At 36.7% G+C, this 18,247-nt stretch overlaps 3 protein-coding genes across 3 annotated transcripts; all 3 read left to right on the top strand.

Moving 5' to 3' along the window:
• The first annotated feature begins 337 nt into the window (after positions 1–337).
• LOC147548108 (14-3-3-like protein) lies at positions 338–3,434 on the top strand. The gene is made up of 5 exons (XM_086670354.1): positions 338–571; positions 794–1,296; positions 1,887–2,009; positions 2,791–2,907; positions 3,033–3,434. Exons 2-5 carry the CDS (start codon positions 811–813, stop codon positions 3,090–3,092), a joined length of 786 nt encoding a protein of 261 aa, XP_086526480.1. The 5' UTR covers positions 338–571; positions 794–810; the 3' UTR covers positions 3,093–3,434.
• Positions 3,435–3,885: 451 nt separating this feature from the next.
• LOC147548107 (GDT1-like protein 5) lies at positions 3,886–10,252 on the top strand. The gene is made up of 15 exons (XM_086670353.1): positions 3,886–4,622; positions 4,701–5,801; positions 6,508–6,873; positions 6,983–7,051; positions 7,836–7,895; positions 8,026–8,073; positions 8,191–8,279; positions 8,391–8,427; positions 8,514–8,561; positions 8,684–8,749; positions 8,843–8,887; positions 9,000–9,061; positions 9,526–9,598; positions 9,691–9,784; positions 10,075–10,252. The coding sequence occupies exons 3-14, from the start codon at positions 6,853–6,855 to the stop codon at positions 9,760–9,762; spliced, it is 690 nt and encodes a 229-aa protein (XP_086526479.1). The 5' UTR covers positions 3,886–4,622; positions 4,701–5,801; positions 6,508–6,852; the 3' UTR covers positions 9,763–9,784; positions 10,075–10,252.
• A 1,539-nt stretch (positions 10,253–11,791) lies between these two features.
• On the top strand, positions 11,792–16,750 carry LOC147548106 (DNAse I-like superfamily protein). Its single transcript, XM_086670352.1, has 14 exons — positions 11,792–12,611; positions 12,692–12,855; positions 12,950–13,015; positions 13,130–13,182; positions 13,264–13,345; positions 13,834–13,920; positions 14,382–14,474; positions 14,585–14,617; positions 14,717–14,829; positions 14,942–15,053; positions 15,158–15,243; positions 15,337–15,421; positions 15,562–15,706; positions 16,384–16,750. Exons 1-13 carry the CDS (start codon positions 12,275–12,277, stop codon positions 15,688–15,690), a joined length of 1,440 nt encoding a protein of 479 aa, XP_086526478.1. The 5' UTR covers positions 11,792–12,274; the 3' UTR covers positions 15,691–15,706; positions 16,384–16,750.
• Positions 16,751–18,247: the final 1,497 nt, after the last annotated feature.

Below are 18,247 nucleotides of genomic sequence, written 5' to 3'. Positions count from 1 at the left end.
AAATCGATCATATAGGCGGTCGAGTATAACAGGCAAGATAAATGGACGGGTATGGATGTGTTCGGTCGGACGAACTATATAAGCGAGCGGACAGGTCTTATCACCGGGTAAAGAACTATGCCCGCATCCATTCGCTTAAGCTCTTTCGGTCGGGCGGGTGCGGACCAATTCGGGCACCAAACGGTCGCGGACCCTTCGGACTCATACGGGTTCGGGTTTCCGGGTCAAAATCCCACCCCTACCCCACCCCGCAAGAGCCCGAAAACCTGAACCCCGAAAAACCAACAGATCGAAAAGCCAAAGGGTATTATTGTGAAAAGAATTAGATAGACGCATTGAAGAGATGTTTGACTGTCTGGTCCAACGTGGCCCTTTTTCGGGTAAAGTCCCACCGAAAAGCCAATCATCTACAGCCCTTGGCGAGCTTTTTAAGGGTTTCCTTGCAGTTTTTCCCTTTCTCTACTTTCTTCCTTCCATTCTTGCTTGCGTTTAGAGAGAGAAAGTTATTTAGAGAGAGAGAGAGAGAGGCGGAATCACGTCGTACAAATTAGTTTGATATTTTGTTGTTGAGGTATTTTTCAACTTCTAATCTTGTTTATTTTTTCATATATTGATCTTATTTTGGTTTCATCTCTATTAGATCTGCAAATTAGTTTGACTTTTTTTTTTGATATTTTCATGACAAATCTAAGTGTTATAAATCGTGAAGAGTGATCTTACTTTTCCGATCTAGTAAACTTGATGTTCAAAATCACACTGGATTTGACCTAATTTGAGTTTTTGCTATTGTTAGAACATTAGGTATTAAGAATGTCTCCTTCGGAATCATCACGAGAGGAAAATGTTTACATGGCCAAATTGGCTGAACAAGCTGAACGATATGAAGAAATGGTTGAGTTCATGGAGAAAGTAGCAAAAACTGTTGATGTTGAGGAACTAACAGTTGAGGAGAGAAATTTACTTTCTGTTGCTTATAAGAATGTGATTGGAGCTAGAAGAGCTTCATGGAGGATTATTTCATCCATAGAACAGAAGGAAGAGAGTCGAGGAAATGAAGATCATGTGTCTATTATTAAGGAATATAGGGCAAAGATTGAAACTGAGCTCAGTAAGATCTGTGATGGAATTCTAGGGCTTCTTGACTCTCACCTTGTCCCTTCGTCAACTGCTGCTGAGTCTAAGGTGTTTTACCTTAAGATGAAGGGTGATTACCATAGGTACCTTGCTGAGTTTAAGAGCGGTGCCGACAGGAAGGAAGCTGCTGAGAGTACTTTGTTGGCTTACAAATCCGCTCAGGTATCTTTTTGAGAAATTATTTATGTTTCTGCAGCTCTGCTATTATTGTTCATTTAGAGAAGTTAAGCATATTATGTAATGTCTCATTTGCATTTTAACATCCTTAAACTTGGAACTAGTGGTGTTTTTCGGGCTGGGTCAAGCCGCCAAGGTCTGCTTCAGGATGCCTTTGTAATGTAGTTTATGAAGTGGTGTCAACTGGACTGGTCGAGATCAGCTGATGTGTGGTGTAGGCTGGCCTATCCCGGGCCAATGTTTTGAAATACATTTTTACGCCTCAAGTCGGTTTGCTCACAAAAGGCGAGGCGTACGCCTTGTTGCGTAAAAGGCGGTTTTCTCTACCAGTTCGCTGTTCGCCTCGAGGTATCAGGTGACCGCCTCGATGCGCGTCTGCATACGTACGCCTTGAAAGTTTCTTAAAACATTGGCGTGGGCCACCTAGATAGCCAGCATGTGCCACCCTCAGCTGGTCCGTTCTACACCACTATTTGGAACTCGGAAGTGTGGAGATGGGGAAAATTTTGAACTAGAATAAAACATTCTGCTACTATCTATGTTAATAATGTTTTCTCACTCGTTTTCTTGTGCAGGATATTGCTTTGGCCGAACTGAGTCCCACTCACCCAATAAGGCTGGGGCTTGCTCTTAACTTTTCGGTCTTCTACTATGAAATCCTGAACTCACCTGACCGCGCTTGCAATCTTGCAAAGCAGGTTAGTTTGTTCGAAAGGAATTATATGAATTTTATTCTGAAGTTATGCTAAATTGCTTGGGTTTGGGTCCTGGAGTTTTTTAATATTCAGTCCCAGGAGTTAGATTCTCATACTTTTATGTGATGGTGCATTTTGTTTTGCCTTCTCTAGGACATCAATAAATGTGCCTCTCTAATTGATTTTGTTTATAGCAGTTACTTCACATAATTATGAGATCATATAGATGGAATCCCTGCTTGTGATTACGTTATTACTTTCTTGCTTCCATATGATGTTTCTAATTCTAGACTTCAGTGTCATACTGTCATGAAACAGATGGTGTACGTTGACTTACAACTTGAATATGATATAGTAGTGTTCATGTAATAAAACTTTGCTAGTGTTCTTGTTTATCATGAAACCATTCGAAATCCAGATAATCCTACAGATTTATATGCAGTTTCAGAGGACTATGGTTGACCTGTACAAGATCTTATAGTCGATCTCTTATGGATGGTACTGGAAACTATACAATACTCATCGTCAGATCAACTATAAAAAATGCGTAGTCTTAGCTAGCCATTAGACTCCCACAACATGCGCACACACAAAAACAGAAACATTACGTCTTACTTCAAGTAGCGAATAATGGAAGATCGCCATTTTTCTCAAGTCTGTTTGCTCCCAATTCCCACTCCCAAACATTATGTTAGTGATTTCTCTAAGTATTCATATCGAAGAAACTTTATTTGATCCTTTTGTAGTTCAGGTTTGATGAAAAAGTGGTATTTGTATTGTATAGGCTTTTGATGAAGCTATTTCTGAATTGGATACTTTGGGCGAGGAATCTTACAAGGATAGCACATTGATTATGCAACTACTGCGCGACAACTTGACTCTGTGGACTTCTGATATTACGGTTTCTCTCTCTCTCTCTCTCTCTCTCTCTCTCTCTCTCTCTCTCTCTCTCTCTCTTCCCCTTGTGTGTGTTTATAAATAAACCTGTCAATACAAGGTTTAATAAGTATGGGATTTATGTTTCAGGAGGATGGCGGTGATGAGATCAAGGAAGCTTCAAAACCTGAATCAGGGGAAGGCCAGTAACTGTGATGAATACGTCTTATGTTGGAGAATTGAATGTTAGTAGTAGAGTAAAGTTAAGTTTTTAACAAAGACCAATTTATTTTAAGTTGTATTTGCTGCTACTCCTATTGGTGTTCTTTAGTTTTTCTTCTTAAGTAAGATTCCTCGTAGTTAGCCATCTGTGTTATGGTAGTGAGAGAATTTCTTCTGTCTGGTTGAAGACAGAAGAAGATTTCAAATCTTCCTACGCATTAAGGGTGTTTGTAATATTTGAACGTGGTTGTTGTTGTTGTCAGTAGTGAACAAATTTGGATTTGGGTTTGAAACGATTGTTTGGATATTTAAGATATCATAGTTTCATTATATGTGTTTATGAGTTGTTTATTACCATGAAAATATGATATGAGATAGATTCCACAGATAAGCTACATTTTCCTCGCAAATAGGGAAAAAGAACTAATTATGTATAATATCAAATTGTCTATAAATGGTAATGAAAGTTAGTTTGAGGAATGAGAATAACAACCGTGCCTGTCTGAATTTAAGATTACCCCTCTAGGGGGATAGCATTCTCCATTGGAATGTTGATTCCTAGTTCATTTCTGCATACCTAACAACATTGTGGAATGCGATTCAATACATGCATAGATTGTTGAGGCGATGTCGTATACCCTCCTGTCCCCACTCTTGAGAATTCTCAAAAGGATGTTATTCGTTATAATAAGTGGCTTTGTTCGAATATGTTGTCCAAGTTTACGATCTTGTCATCTGTCTCAAACACCCTTTAAAAACATTTCAACAAAATGCAGGATGTGAGTATTATCTTTGACGTCTTAGAAAAGTTGTACAATGAGTTCAGTGCTTCTACTAAACAAGAGATCACTAAGAGGCTGATGAACCCTAAGAAGGCCGAGGAAGCACCAGTGGAAGCACATTTTTTTTTTTGGAAATGGAAGCACATTAGCATGTTTTAATAGTTTATAAGATGTTATTCACTTCTTAGATTATTCAAACACTATATGGGGAAAAACTCTTGTAGAGTCGGGGCTTTTTAGACCGGGCAAATGAAGGTTGTGCTGGAGTCTTTCTTTCGTTTATTTCTTCAACTAACTAGGGATTGGGGACTCAAGTTTATGCAAGAGAGAAGATGGGCATGAGAGAAGAGGAGAAGAATTTGAGAGAGAAGAAGAGTCAGAGAGAGAAGATGAACAACAGAAACATGAGAGGGAAGATGGGGTGCCAGAAAAGGAAAAGAAACAAAGGTACCGGCTGATGGCGCTTGGGAGCTGGGTGCTTGGATGGTGTCTCGGACGCTTATAAACTTTTGATGTTTTGGGTCGCCTGTTAAGAGCCCTGCCCGCTAAGAGCACTTCAGCAGGAGCTGATAGCAGCGCCCCACCTAAAAACGTTCGCCAATAATTTAGACAATAAAATAAATTGTGACACGTTCAACCTGTACTAATGGTCTAGCAATCTATTGTTTTTACCACCAACAGAAAAATTGATTTTGGCAGTTCGTACGACGGTTTTAAAAATGTGGTGAGAACCTATGTATGTATCATTGGATGGGATCCAAGCTGTCCCGGGTGATAAACACGTCTTCTTGAAAATCTATACATCCTTTACCAGGACCACGTGTCTCTCGTATAAACTTTTGTTTTATAGAATAACATCGGAAATCATGATAACCATTCAGTTAGAAAGTGATGAATCGGTTTTTTGCCAGTGAATATTTCTTAGCATGATGGTCCAGTCAGAAGCAATATATTTGATAAAGTTGTGATAATACATGATAGTCCAATCGGACGCAACACATTTGATGTTGTATGGTTAGCAAGGCGAATTTGCAAAAAAAAAAAAAAAAGTACTAGTAAGGTGAAGCATCAACATCTTAACATGTAATATCTTTGCCGAATTGCATTAAAGGATAGAAGTTTGATTGTCATTAATTCTCATGTTCATTTTGGCATAATTCAATCCTCAAAATAGGTGCCCTAGTTGTGATGACTACTTTCACCACTAAAATAGCATATTCTCTTACTCCTCTCTCTTGTCTTTCTCTGTGAAAGAGGGAATTAGTTCAATCTTACCACTTAGAATGTTTTTATCTTCATACTGTGTGCATGATTATGACAATTATTCCATGTAACTTGGAGCAGATTAACTTAAACAACTTACCTATTTCAAAAAATTGACAGAAAAACAACTAAAACATTACATTTTAACACAAATAAAAGCGGTAAGCTCCGGTCATTGTGTTGATAAGTCTTGGGCTTCTCTCCTCCAAGGTTTAAGTTAAACTAGTCCGTGCCCGAAGGTTTGTTTTGAGTTCCGGGCGGATCGATCGGAGACCTATATACCCAGGTGTCAACAAATGTTTGGAGTCAACAGAGATTGACCTTAGTCAATCTCCTCCACGGGGGTTACAACAGTTTCTCCGGTGTTTTTACATACCTAAATCATTCCTAAACAACTGGATGCATCTATAAGCACTTTCTTTTTTACTCATGACACACCTCTCTTAGTGCCCACGCGGATTATGACAACCAGAAGACGTTCACGCACTAGGTCTAGTTGGTGTTGGACTTGAACAATATGGACTCATCCAATTCCAAATACTTTCAGACTACCTTGTCTACGAGCCTTGAGTCCGCGATCCATGAAAAGTGGTGAGAGAAGGGCAACCTAAAAACAAAAAGAATGGGTTGTCCACAGGGGGAATCTTAGAGGGTGTTTGATTTTTTTAGCTATTGTAAGTGCTACCACTTACTAAGTGATAATCACTTAGTAAGCGATATCACTTGTAAGTGCTGTGGCGTTTGTTTTCCATCACTTCTAAGTGCTTGATTTTTGTTTTTATATTAATTCTAAATGTCGTAAAAATGAGAAATTGTCTATTTTGACCTTAAAGTATTTACATGTTAGTATTTCATACTAATTCATTGTGCTCGCGAGTTTAGATACAAGAGAATTACGGTTTATGAATACTTTGTGTTGAAAATATTAACCTCAAATAATTAAAAAGTATGAAGGAGAAAGAACTGACGTTGCATCATGAAGTTTGGGTGGTTCCGTGACTAATGAAGGAAGAGATGTGAAAAAAAATTTAAGAGAAAAGCTTAAGTGAGAAGGAAAAGTGTCATCGCTAAAGTCATAAAAAGATTTTTTTTTACTTATCCATTGTTTAAGATTTTCTTTTGGGTTATAATCATATTGGTAATTATTATATTCGGAGAAGGATAAAAATGTCTTTTTTAGCACTTAGAAAGTAAGTGCAAAAAAATAAGCTCCAAGTTGGAACTTACTTTTTTGCACTTATTTTGACCCCGCTTACAAGTGATATTCACTTATTAAGTGAAAAAACAAACGGCCTAAAATTACCGGCCCACACTTATTAAGTTTTCACTTAATAAGTGCAAAAATCAAACACCCTGAGCATAATGTCTTACTTTAATTTATTAGGGTATTACCTAGACCACAAGATCAAACCAAAAAAAAAAAAAAAAACTAATAAATGGAATGTTGCCGTGTGTGGGCGTCAATTGCTAATAAGAGTGAGTGACACACGCCCTTTGTTTGTTCTGTTATTTACAAGAAGAAGAAGAAGAAAAGGTCAAACCTTTAGCTCGTTACAGTAAATCGCCTACTCCCCTCTTCAGTTGTTATTAACAAGAGAGAGAAAGAGTAAGAGAGAGAGAGAGAGTAATACATTCTGGTCGTCTCTTTCTCTCACTCTGCAAATCTAGGGTTTCTCTGATATTCTCTCTGCACCATAACAGCCATGAGTTTATCAGTATTACAGGTATTTATTTACACCTTCAGTCTTGTTTGAGGTTTAATCTCTAAACTACATAAAAAGGGAAGACTTTTTTTTTTAATTGATTCAGTTCTTGTGTGGTTTGTTTGATTAGGGTTTCACTAAATCATTGGCCATGACTGTACTTTCTGAGATCGGTGATAAGACCTTCTTTGCTGCTGCTGTGAGTTTTAATCAATTTTCTCATTTTTATTAATCCTGTTAACAGTTCTAGCTTTTATTTCTTTTTTATTTTGTTCATTGAATTTTGTTCAAACCTTTGACTGGAAGTTGAGTATTCTTCAAAATAGGGAAAAACATGAGACATTAAGCTTGTTGATCTATTATTTATGGTCAGGTTTGTTGATAAAATGAATAGAAATCAGTGAGTGATGAAGGAATACAATTAGTGGTTAAGAGAACTAGCCCTTCGGTTTATTGTCATCGTGTATTCAGAAGATACACGAGAAGAGGCCTGAATTGACTTTAGGATTTACAAAAGAACTAGGTGAATTGGATAATGTGATGTGAATTCATTGGTGGTGGCTTTCAATAAGAACAAGTAATTAAACCCTTATTCTTATTCGGAAAATATCCCATCTTAACAAACATTATCTGCAAAATTTCCGAGGTTTTCCTTGCTCCAGATTCGGACTTTGATAATCGTCGTCATCATAATATGTTGTAAAACCCTCAGAGATAGGATTAACGTAGGATTCCTTACTTGGATAACATCAGAGATAATAATCTATTGTTCGGATCTCAATTTTGATTTTTAGTGTCATTTCTTAATCCGGATTGGATCATTTATAAAACATGACAGAAGTTCAAGCATGAAATTTCTTTAAATATTTGATAACCAAGGCAGTCTATTATTTCTGCGCTTGGATTAGCATGTGTTTAGCGTCTGTATATTATGAGTAATGAAGCTCTAGTTTTTGCCTGACACCTTGTTTATTGTTTTTAAGATATTGGCAATGCGTTATCCGAGAAGGCTTGTCTTAACTGGTTGCTTGGCGGCTTTGATTGTAAGTGATTTCTGTGCACAATATCCCAATTAAGATTTGGTCATAAACGGAGTTAATTTTGTCTTTATATATACATAGAGATGTTTAATCTTATGATTGCATAATTTAGTAATTTACTACTTGGTTGTAGGTCATGACAATTCTCTCTGCCCTCGTCGGTTGGGCTGCCCCAAATCTGGTAAGCATTTTTCTCATGACTCATGAAAGGAACTATTCTTTATAGATGCTTGTCGAATATATGCTTCCACTTGGTGCTCCCCTTTCACTTTCTTTCAATGTGGGTATCATGATCCAGATTTCTCGCACATGGACTCACCACATAACCACAGTTCTATTCTTTGGCTTTGGACTTTGGAGCTTATGGGAGGGATTTACTCAGGGAGGGTATGTTAGCTTCCCACATATGTTCTACATCCAAGTCATTTTTTGGTCACACATTCATTTTTCATTTGGATTACCTGTGATCTTAAGTGCTAGTTCTATTTCACTGAACAGGGAGGAAGATGAGTTTGCAGAAGTTGAAGCAGAATTGGTTGGTATCTTTTACCCTTCGTGTAATCGAAATCACTTTTTCTTTTCTTTTCTTAACTCCATCACTATCGTCTGTGGGATTCTCAGAATGCTGATTTGAAGACTAATACTGGAAAAGTAAAAGCTGGAGTCAAGGTGAGAGACCTTCATTTCAGAATATATTATCTCAATCACCGAGACAGTATACAGCGTAGTACTTGAAAGGTTTTTTTTATGGAAGTATCTCGAATGGATCTAACTATTTTATGCGCCTCCAGGATGATGATTTGAAAAAGCAGAACAGACCATTTCTCACCAACTTCTTTTCTCCTATCCTTCTGAAGGTAGTTCTGCTTACAAAATAAAACTTTTCTGGTGATAGTCTTAAGAATTTCATTTCTTCTTGATTAATACTTTTTATCTTCTCAATTCTTCAGGCATTTTCCATCACCTTTTTCGGAGAGTGGGGTGACAAAAGTCAGGTAAGCCGTAAGCGGCATTAACAGGAATCAGTGTCTGTTCATACTTGCATGTATTGTGGTTCACAAAATCATTATTCTGTATACTTTTGACCTAATTCTATTGCCTTTTCAGCTAGCTACTATTGGATTGGCTGCAGATGAGAATCCTCTAGGTGTAGTTCTTGGAGGAATATTGTAAGTTGTAGTTGTTTCGTTTCTATATTATTTTGAGAATTTACATACCCTAAAGTTTAATTGGTCTTAGGCTCTTTCACAAATTTTGCACACAAAATCTAGAAGCTGCCATAATGCGGAGAAAGAAATTCTCATTGGAACAAAAAAACCGAGCTGGTCTCTTAGTTTGTGGCAGATGTCTAAACTCTAAACAGTTACACATGTGGATACTAGGCCGTTCACTGATATTTGCGTTCCACATAAATGCAATCCTGTCAGTTTAGAAGTTGTATATTGTATTAGTATTATCCTTTCTCTACCAACTAATGGATCGATACCATGATTCCCGTTAGTAACTTTTATCTCTGATGTTTGAAGAACAAGAAAAGTAGTAGGTTAGATCATGGTATAGTTTACGCCTAAACATAATGACTTCTTTCTTTTCTTCACAAATTCTTAATTTGGTTTTCACTTGCTTCATGTAGAGGTCAGGCATTGTGCACCACAGCAGCTGTTCTAGGCGGCAAGAGTTTGGCGTCTCAAATTTCTGAGAAAATGGTAACTAACTTTTCTCTAGTCTGCCCTCACTTATTTCGACTCTTGTATTTTTTTTTTTGAAATCAAAGTTATATTCATATATATCAATGCAGGTTGCACTCTCTGGTGGAATTCTTTTTCTGGTTTTTGGAATGCAATCTTTCTTGTCAACAGTCCAGTCCTAACTTCAGAACTCGTGTTCTAACTGTAAGTACATCTTCTTTTCCATCCTAATTTGATCGGTAAGGTTCGTTGGACCCAGGCAGCCAAGCCTGACTTGTTGCATCGTGGGGAGCTGAGAGCTGACCGTAGGGCTCACTTAACGTGTCTAGGTTTAGCCTGACACAAGTCTCTCCAACTCTGAGCCGACCTTGATCACATACGCACCATAATATTTCACATTTTCGATGCATTTCCTCGTATCGTATTTGTAAATGCAAGTACTTGAGAAAATCATAACTTGAAAATTGTACTCTTCTTGTGCCTTTTTTTTGCAGAAAATTGAAGGCAAGAAAACCCGAGACAATGGTTGTGATCATTGAATATTGTTTACCAGTAACTTTATGAAATTCAAATATTTGAAGATAAATAATTATGTGCTCTTAATTCCACTTATTCTTTGTGTGCTGAGTATCGTCTTCAGCCTATAAAATTGGTAGGATGCTACTTTTTGTCGTTCGGTTTGGCTGTTACTGGTTTCATTATGTTTCTTTGCCCTGAGCTGAAAACTCATCCGGGGGAGAGAGAGGTAGAGGAAAATTTACTTGATCGCCTTTCTAACACAAAAATATACTCAGTTTCACATTTTATAAAACAATCACTATTTCAAATGTGAAAAGAGAGGCTGGTGAAGTTCCTAGTTCTGGTCTATACAAAAAAGGTTACCTGTTATCCTTCGAACAACTTTTGGGTGTTCAAAACTACCGTGTACTTCTTTGACGATAAAAGGGTTTTATACTCACTAAATTCATTTGGGTTTTATACATGAAAAATTCTATCTAAATATATAAATTTTGCGTACTTCTCTGGCTGCTCTTCCTATGGTTTATACTCACTAAATTCCTATGGTTACTCACAAAATTCTTCAAACTACTAAATTTCCTGTACCATGTTCACCTCTAATCCAGCCAAAACAGCCCTTTCGACAAAAAATACATCAACCATTCATGAGTTCAGGATTTAGCTAGAACGGGATCTCATGATTTTGAGGGACTATATATAGTCTTAACTAGGAGCTAGATGTATAGTTGGATTTGAATGGTCGAGTTCTTGATTTTAAACCTAGCTTTGTCCAAAGTGGATTCCTAATGTATTTCAAGTAAGTGGAAAGTCTCATCAAAAAAAAAAAGTAAGTGGAAAGTAGATAATCCACATTGGAAGTAAAGAGACAAATTATTTCCTTACAATAAATTATCCGTGTATAGATATTCAATAAAAAGGAAGGGAAAAACGTTGACCGAAACAAACATCTTTTTTTAATGAAGTATGTTGTTTTGCAACCCTTTCCAAAATTTACAATATAGTCTTTCTTAGAAATAAAATGACCTATTATAAAAAAAAAAAAAACAGAATAACCGTGTCCTTCTTAGGAATAAGATAACCAATTTAAGAGAAAAGTGGGAAAAAAAGTTGCACTGGTTAAAATAAAAAACTGAATTCTCTTTCTCTCTCTCAATTCGTTTAGGCCAAGACTAAGAAAAAAAGACATTGAAATCTCTCTCTCAAGATTAAGAAAAAAAAAGGAGTTCTAGTCGGATTTGGGGAGAGTTCAACTCAAATCCAGAATTACAATTTTTTTTCTCCTTCAATTTGAATTTTAATGTAACATAATATATTGCAACAAAAAAAAGTAACAAAATATAGATCAAAAGATTAATATGTAGTTTAGTCTACTTATTATCCTCGAATGACTAATAGATCACTAAAATCTGAATATATCATCGTATCTGAAATTAAAATTTAGGTTGAACCTGTCAGAAGTCATGGCCTTTTTGTCCATCACCATGAGATCTCTAGTCAGGGCAATGACCTAAGGAATGTCAGAGACAAAATTGCCACGAAATCTAACAATTTCGCTTCCTTTGTATTCACATATTTCTTGGCAACTTTCCGCCTCATTAGCATAATTTTCATTAACCGTGGAAACTAGGCTGAAATCCAATATCCAAGATGTTTCGATCTATTCAATAAAAGTCCAAAGAAAGACAAAGTAATAAATCAAGAATTATGAGAAAAAAAGGACTGAGAGAATTTTATCTTGAAAAATAAATAGGATATAAGTCCAATGTAGAATAATACCCAACAATCTTTTTGTCTATATAAAATTACTAAATGCCCGAGAGCTCCGACAAGGTCCAAAAAGTAACGTAGCAGGCCGTTACTGGTCAGGTTGTATCTTATTCTCGACGCCCGGGCCAATTGGTGCCGGCTACGTCACCTTTCGAGGCCGTGCGCTAATTGTTTGTATTGTCCCTTAAAATGTTGTCCAGCCTATATATCATACATATATGATATATCTTTTTTTCAGATTGTTCATCGTGTGCCTCGAATCCTTAACCTCTAGGTGGAAGATTTTACCTTTTACCACTCCAATCAAGGGTTGGGCTCCCTCAAGGCAAATTGGGAAGGGAGTTTGTGAAGGAAGGGGGCGCTTATAACACTCATGGGAGGCCCCTATAAAACTTCCCTATATGATATATGGATTCCCAACAAGATAAAACTGTATATAACTACTTCTCCACTCTCTTTCCCGCCTCCTCCACTCATTTTCTCTCATCAAAAATGGCTTTCGAAACTCTTTCTCTCTCTTCTTCTTCTTCTTCTTCCCTCTTTCCTTTCTCCACAAAACACACTCTTCCCAATCCCCCACTCATCAAATCCAACTGTTTCTTCTCCAAATCCACTTTCTCTCTCTACATTAACAATCGCATTGATCGCTGGACCAATCCTGATAGGAAGAAGAGATACGTCAATCCTCCCAACATCAATCGCCCTTGGGTTCAATCCGATTCTCCTCCACCCCATGATTCCAAAGGTAAAATACCCTAATTTCTCTATGTTATTGGTTCTGAATTCTTGTGGTGTTTGATCCAAATTGTTCTATCTTTTGGACAGATAGAGTTAAAGTTGTTTCATATAACATATTGGGGGATAGAAATGCTATAAAACATAAAGGATTATACTCAAATGTACCTTCTGATTATATGAATTGGGATTACCGAAAGAAAATTATATGTGAGGAACTTATAGGATTAGACCCTGATATTATCTGTTTACAAGTAAGTAGTTCATCATCTTATTATGATTTTCCGTTCTGTTCTTATCATAATTTGGTACTACGAATTGAGACTTCTTCGAAAATGTTTATCTTAGGAAGTGGATAAGTACTTTGATCTTTCAGTCATTATGGAGAAAGAAGGTTATGTTGGTACTTACAAGGTAAATTCTTCAAAGGTCTTAACTTTATCTATCTCGTACTGCAACGACAGATGGGTTTTGAGTAGAGGGTACTTCGATTTTTCGAGTTAACTGAATCACTTGATGTGTGTTTAGAGACGCACTGGAGAAGCGACAGATGGTTGTGCGATGTTCTGGAAGGCCAATGTGTAAGAAGTTTCTTAGAATATGTGTTGGGTAATCTTGATAACAAGATTCATATTCAAATAGTTCTTTCTTTGTTGACTTAGTTTCCGGAAATTGGAGGGTGAAAGCATTCGATTCAATGAGTTCGGGCTCCGTGATAACGTTGCTCAACTTTCTGTTTTGGAGGTACCAATACGGGCGCTTTTAGTTCAGTCTGTTACTCATTTACATATTTTACTACTTATATGCATATATTTTGTGATTCTTTAAGATCGGTTTGAGCTTGTACTTCACGTACTTCAAGGAATCGACTGCCCTATCTGTTACCAAGTATAAATGTGCAATACTTCATAGAAAAATGTCAGAAAAAATTCATATCTTGAATCAAATAAGTTCTTGGTTTTTAATAGTTAACTCTATAAAATGATAATATAGTATACCAGCATTTCTATGAGTTGCTTACTTGCTTGTGGATAAATCTCTAATTGGCTCCTCCCCGAAAAGATAATCGGTTTCTCACATGATCTAATGCAAATTTTACCATAATGGGGTTAATATTTGGCTCGAAGTATATTGATGCAATTATGGAGTGTTGGTTTGCTTTCAAACTGTTGAAGTTGTGTTATTTGCTTATGCTATCACATTCTCTTTCTTACTTCCTCTGGTCTAGGTAGATGTGCGAAGCGGATTCAAGGCGGATATTGGTTGGAAATATCCACGTTCTTTTCAATCAGAGCCGAGGTGATATAAAGCTTGGTCAAGTAAGTACCTGGCGGCGATATTCCGTCTTTTTTGCATGAAAGGGATGCAAGTAATTGTAACAACTTCATCTGAACCAATCCATAGGAACACAGTGCAGTTTACAAGCATTCTACCTGTATAGACCCCTGGAGTTTAAGCTGAACAAAACTACTGAAAGTATCATCTTCGTTTCTTACAGGAAATTGGGCTGAATAGAAAGAGAAGTCAATATTCTTTTAGGGTTGGGCTCCCTGCGCAAATCTGTGCAACCCTATGGAAGCACTATGCATATCTTACACAATATGTGTGAAAATTACTCAGCGCAAACCTTCCATGAGGATTGAATCTAAAAATAAATTTGTGGATCCTTTTTTACCCAAAAAGTTGGCCTAGGGGTTTTTGACCTATGCCATTTGTTATATAGATTTAGTTTTTGTGCATCATTTGAAATGTTTTAATATCTAAATATGCTACTTTTCAGATTCGTTTGCTCTTGTCGAAAGCCCATGCTCTCTCAGAGAAATGGGGTAATATCCCTATCGTGCTAGCTGGTGATTTCAATAGCACTCCTCAGGTCTAGCACCTTATAATTTTTTTGCGAAGTTCATCTTAGGAATTAAGACAAACTATATGCATTTTAATGGTAAAATGAAATTTATCACTAGTTTTTTTAATATGCTGCAGAGTGCTATTTACAAGTTCTTGTCGTCTTCAGAGGTGATTTTCTTATTTGAGTGTTCTTTTTGTTCACTTATTCTATGACCCAATTGATTCTGCTTGTGTCGTTTATGAGTTTATATGTCAATGGTTCTTCAGCTCAATATCACGTTGTATGATAGAAAAGATTTATCCGGACAAAGGAACTGTCACCCTGCTCAATTTGGTGATACCAAAAGACAAATAGAAAAACCATGTATTTTAACAGACAGGTACATTATTATTGTTGTTTGCTGGAAGTGTATCTGGTTTAACCGAAGAAAGATGTCTGAGGCACCCATAAATGAAAATTAAACAATCCAAAGTAACTTTCTTCTATTTCAGCCTCTTCGAGTATAGTTGGACTGATGAAGAGGTGACAACTGCAACTGGTGATCCGACCCAAACTGTGATTCAGCATCCTTTGAAACTACGTAGCTCTTATGCCACTGTGACGGTAATTTTTATAAGCCATTGCCGAATGATCTTTTAATGCTTCTTTTCGTTTACAATTAACGTCAGGTACCTTTCTTCTTCGTTTTGGCATTCTGTTTTGTCCAGGGATCCAAGATGACAAGGGATTCTTTTGGTGAACCACTTGTTACTTCGTATCACTCCATTTTTCTAGGAACTGTTGATTATCTTTGGTAATATATCATACAGTGGATTTTCTTTCATACGTATAGTACAAGTTTTGAAACGATTGAATTCTAAACTGGTATAATGGTAACCTGATTCAGGTACTCTGATAACCTTCTCCCTACAAGGGTTCTTGATACTCCACCGGTTGAGGTTTTACGGAAGATGGGTGGCTTGCCATACAAGGTACAAATTCTTATTTGAGTGGGTAAAATACTTAGATGTCTTCTGGAAGTTCTATTTCTTCTTTCTTTTTTGCTTTCAGTAAATCAGTAACTAATCTTGAAGCGAGAAACTATTGACTAACTTTATACGTTTCAATCTAGAACTTGGGGAGTGATCATTTGGCCTTGGGTTCTGAGTTCGCCTTCACTCAATGCAACAGAGAAGAGGAATATAGCACGAAAACCACCACAGTAGCCTCAATTGAAGAAGATACTGTCAGAACGGTGTAGCTGAAATTTGGTCTAGGTAAATCAACTGTCCTATCTTTCTGTCGAGATTATTATTATTTATCAATGCTTTAATTGTTTTGTGAGTACAAATATACAACTAAGACTGACAATTATTCAGCATCCCTTCAATTCAAGGACCAAAACAATGTCGAAAAACATCGCTCTTTCAATGCTAACAATACACCATACCCAATCCTAAGCTGCTTGAATGCGGTCGAACCCTTCTGTTTCCCTTTTTTTACATGTTATTCTGGTACATGTCAGCTACGTACTAGAAATCCTACATTATTTAGGCTCGTGCCCAATTTTTTTTACGACTCTCCTATCCTGTGTGTAATAATAGCATTATACATTATATGGCATAAAAATATCAGACTGATGTAAGATAGATGTAATAGGTAAACCACTGCCTCCAAAACTTCTGACAAAACATCAAATTTGAAGTTTATTTATTTTATATTATTGGTAGAAATATAACTATGAACAAATCCTTGAATCAAGAAGGGAAGTCGAAGAACCACTAAAATGTATGGTAAAACAGCCCTGAACAATGTTCACAGAATCTTTCGGGCTCTAAACGTAAAAACCTAATTGCATCAAGGTTGTTTGTGTTTCTCCTTTGCATCCATTAAACTTGGGAAGCTCTAACCTTCCACAGACTGCAGTTCTAATTCCATTTCGTTTCTTGAACAGATATCGACATCACTAAATCGATATGGCAGCATCTACAAGGGAAAATGTAGTTTCACAAAGCTCTGTTCATTTTGACTTTTCCTGCTCCAATTTTGTTCACGAGGTGTTGAAGATTTACGTTTGCACGTGTTACTAGTTATTCTCGGGGCGCTTCTAACTCTTTGCTGTTCTGCGACGAAAGCAGGTGGTCCTTCTCCCAAGGCTGATTTTGGAGTTTCAAGGTCATCCGATTCTACATTTGAGGAAGAAACGGAAAAACATTAGTCAATTTGCTCCCGACTCATAGTTACATTTTTATCGAGAAATTTGTAAATTTACTAAACAATTTGAAATTTCTTCTTATATTGATTATCCAACTGTTAAACCATATAACGTCATCCGTCTAATCATAAGGTGGACTTAAAACAATCCACATTTTATCCTAGCTAACTAGACAATGACTACTTTTAAGTACAGTCACCTTTGAGCTCGAGCCGACATGATTAGAATGACGGTCATGAATGAACTTTCATTTTTTTTGTTGAAGCCAGATTTGTTGAGACACTGTCAATGAAAGTTTTCATCCTGCACATTAAGAGGTTTTCACGTGGTACACTTCGGAATAGATTGCGGTTTTTTCAGAAACAAGAAAAAAGTGATCTCATAAAATCATAAAAGATTGCAAATTTTCTCGTCGAATCAAGAACTCCACTACATGTCCATTATCGACACTTCATTGATTCAAAATAGCAATTGCAAAAGAGAATACTTGCATACACTCTTATGGACAAAATCCACACAGATGAGAATCTTTGAATTAATAAGCCAGGCTCTGATTGGGCAGAACAAAAAATTATTTTGTCTCTTCATAGATAATGGTAGTTCAAATTATGTTTGTGTTACAAAAATGAAGAGTTTGCTATCATATTTACCTCTCGATGGTGACTTGTTTCATGTGAAATGTTGTTGTCATATTTTGAACTTGATTGTACAAGATGGTTTGAAATTTCCCGAGTTGCCTCACATGTTACAACACTTGAAAAGTAACATTGAGTTTATTAGGGTTAATGATGTACGTTCTGATCAATTTCGTACACTTTGTGTTTCAAATGGATTTAGGAAAAAGAAAATGCAAGTTGATGTGAAGGATAGGTGAAATTCCACTTATTTGATGTTGAACGGAATTATACCATATAAGTGTGTCCATACTGTTTTTTTACTGATAGAAGAAGCTCATTTCCTCTTACTGATGAAGATTGGTGTAAGTTGAATTGGTGTATAAGTTCATGAAGATACCAACTTGTCATGTTCTTAAACAATTGCTTGAGATTGGCGTTGTATCTAAAGAAAACATTACTTGAGATGAGTATCGTATTAAAATAAAATAGGAGAAATCCCTTGTTTGGTGTGATTGTTTCTGTAATGGAGGCTAAATTTGTTAAATACTGGGAGGAAACCCAAACTTTGTTTGCCATTGCATTTGTAGTTGATCCAAGGATAAAAACTAGAGTTGAGTTTATATTGAATGCACTGCAAGACTGCTTTAATACATCCTCTTGTAGTCTTTAGTGTACTCCGGTACAAGTGGGTCAAATTATGGGCTAACTCGAACAACTCTTTTTGGAGTACAATGGGGCTATGAACGTTGCAGTCTCGACATCAAATACGCCTAATTCTTCTCAAGCAACGCCTACTGTGCCTTCTCCTTCTTCTGGACCTGTTACATTTTGTGAGAACATTAATAGAGGTAGCCGTGATCCTCTTGTTGACGCATCTAAGGAAATGTTAAGGTATAAATCTGAACCCAAATCTGTTGTTGATGATATGTCCAAGTTTAGTGTTCATGAATGATGTAGCTTCAGAATCAACATTTTGTGGGAAAGAA

This window comes from Eschscholzia californica, unplaced genomic scaffold (assembly GCF_041429995.1).
Source record: "Eschscholzia californica isolate CP2 unplaced genomic scaffold, dmEscCali1.0.p SCAF_3, whole genome shotgun sequence".
Lineage (NCBI taxonomy): Eukaryota > Viridiplantae > Streptophyta > Magnoliopsida > Ranunculales > Papaveraceae > Eschscholzia > Eschscholzia californica.
This window is presented reverse-complemented; position numbering and strand designations above follow the sequence as displayed.

Coding starts and splice junctions, on each gene's coding strand:
- LOC147548108 (XM_086670354.1), top strand. CDS start 811: ATGTCTCCTTCGGAATCATCACGAGAGGAAAATGTTTACATGGCCAAA. Junction 2,010..2,790: donor CTTGCAATCTTGCAAAGCAG/GTTAGTTTGTTC, acceptor TGTATTGTATAG/GCTTTTGATGAAGCTATTTC. Junction 2,908..3,032: donor TGTGGACTTCTGATATTACG/GTTTCTCTCTCT, acceptor TTTATGTTTCAG/GAGGATGGCGGTGATGAGAT.
- LOC147548107 (XM_086670353.1), top strand. CDS start 6,853: ATGAGTTTATCAGTATTACAG. Junction 8,562..8,683: donor AAGTAAAAGCTGGAGTCAAG/GTGAGAGACCTT, acceptor ATGCGCCTCCAG/GATGATGATTTGAAAAAGCA. Junction 9,062..9,525: donor GTAGTTCTTGGAGGAATATT/GTAAGTTGTAGT, acceptor TGCTTCATGTAG/AGGTCAGGCATTGTGCACCA.
- LOC147548106 (XM_086670352.1), top strand. CDS start 12,275: ATGGATTCCCAACAAGATAAAACTGTATATAACTACTTCTCCACTCTC. Junction 12,612..12,691: donor TCCACCCCATGATTCCAAAG/GTAAAATACCCT, acceptor TCTTTTGGACAG/ATAGAGTTAAAGTTGTTTCA. Junction 15,054..15,157: donor GCTCTTATGCCACTGTGACG/GTAATTTTTATA, acceptor TGTTTTGTCCAG/GGATCCAAGATGACAAGGGA.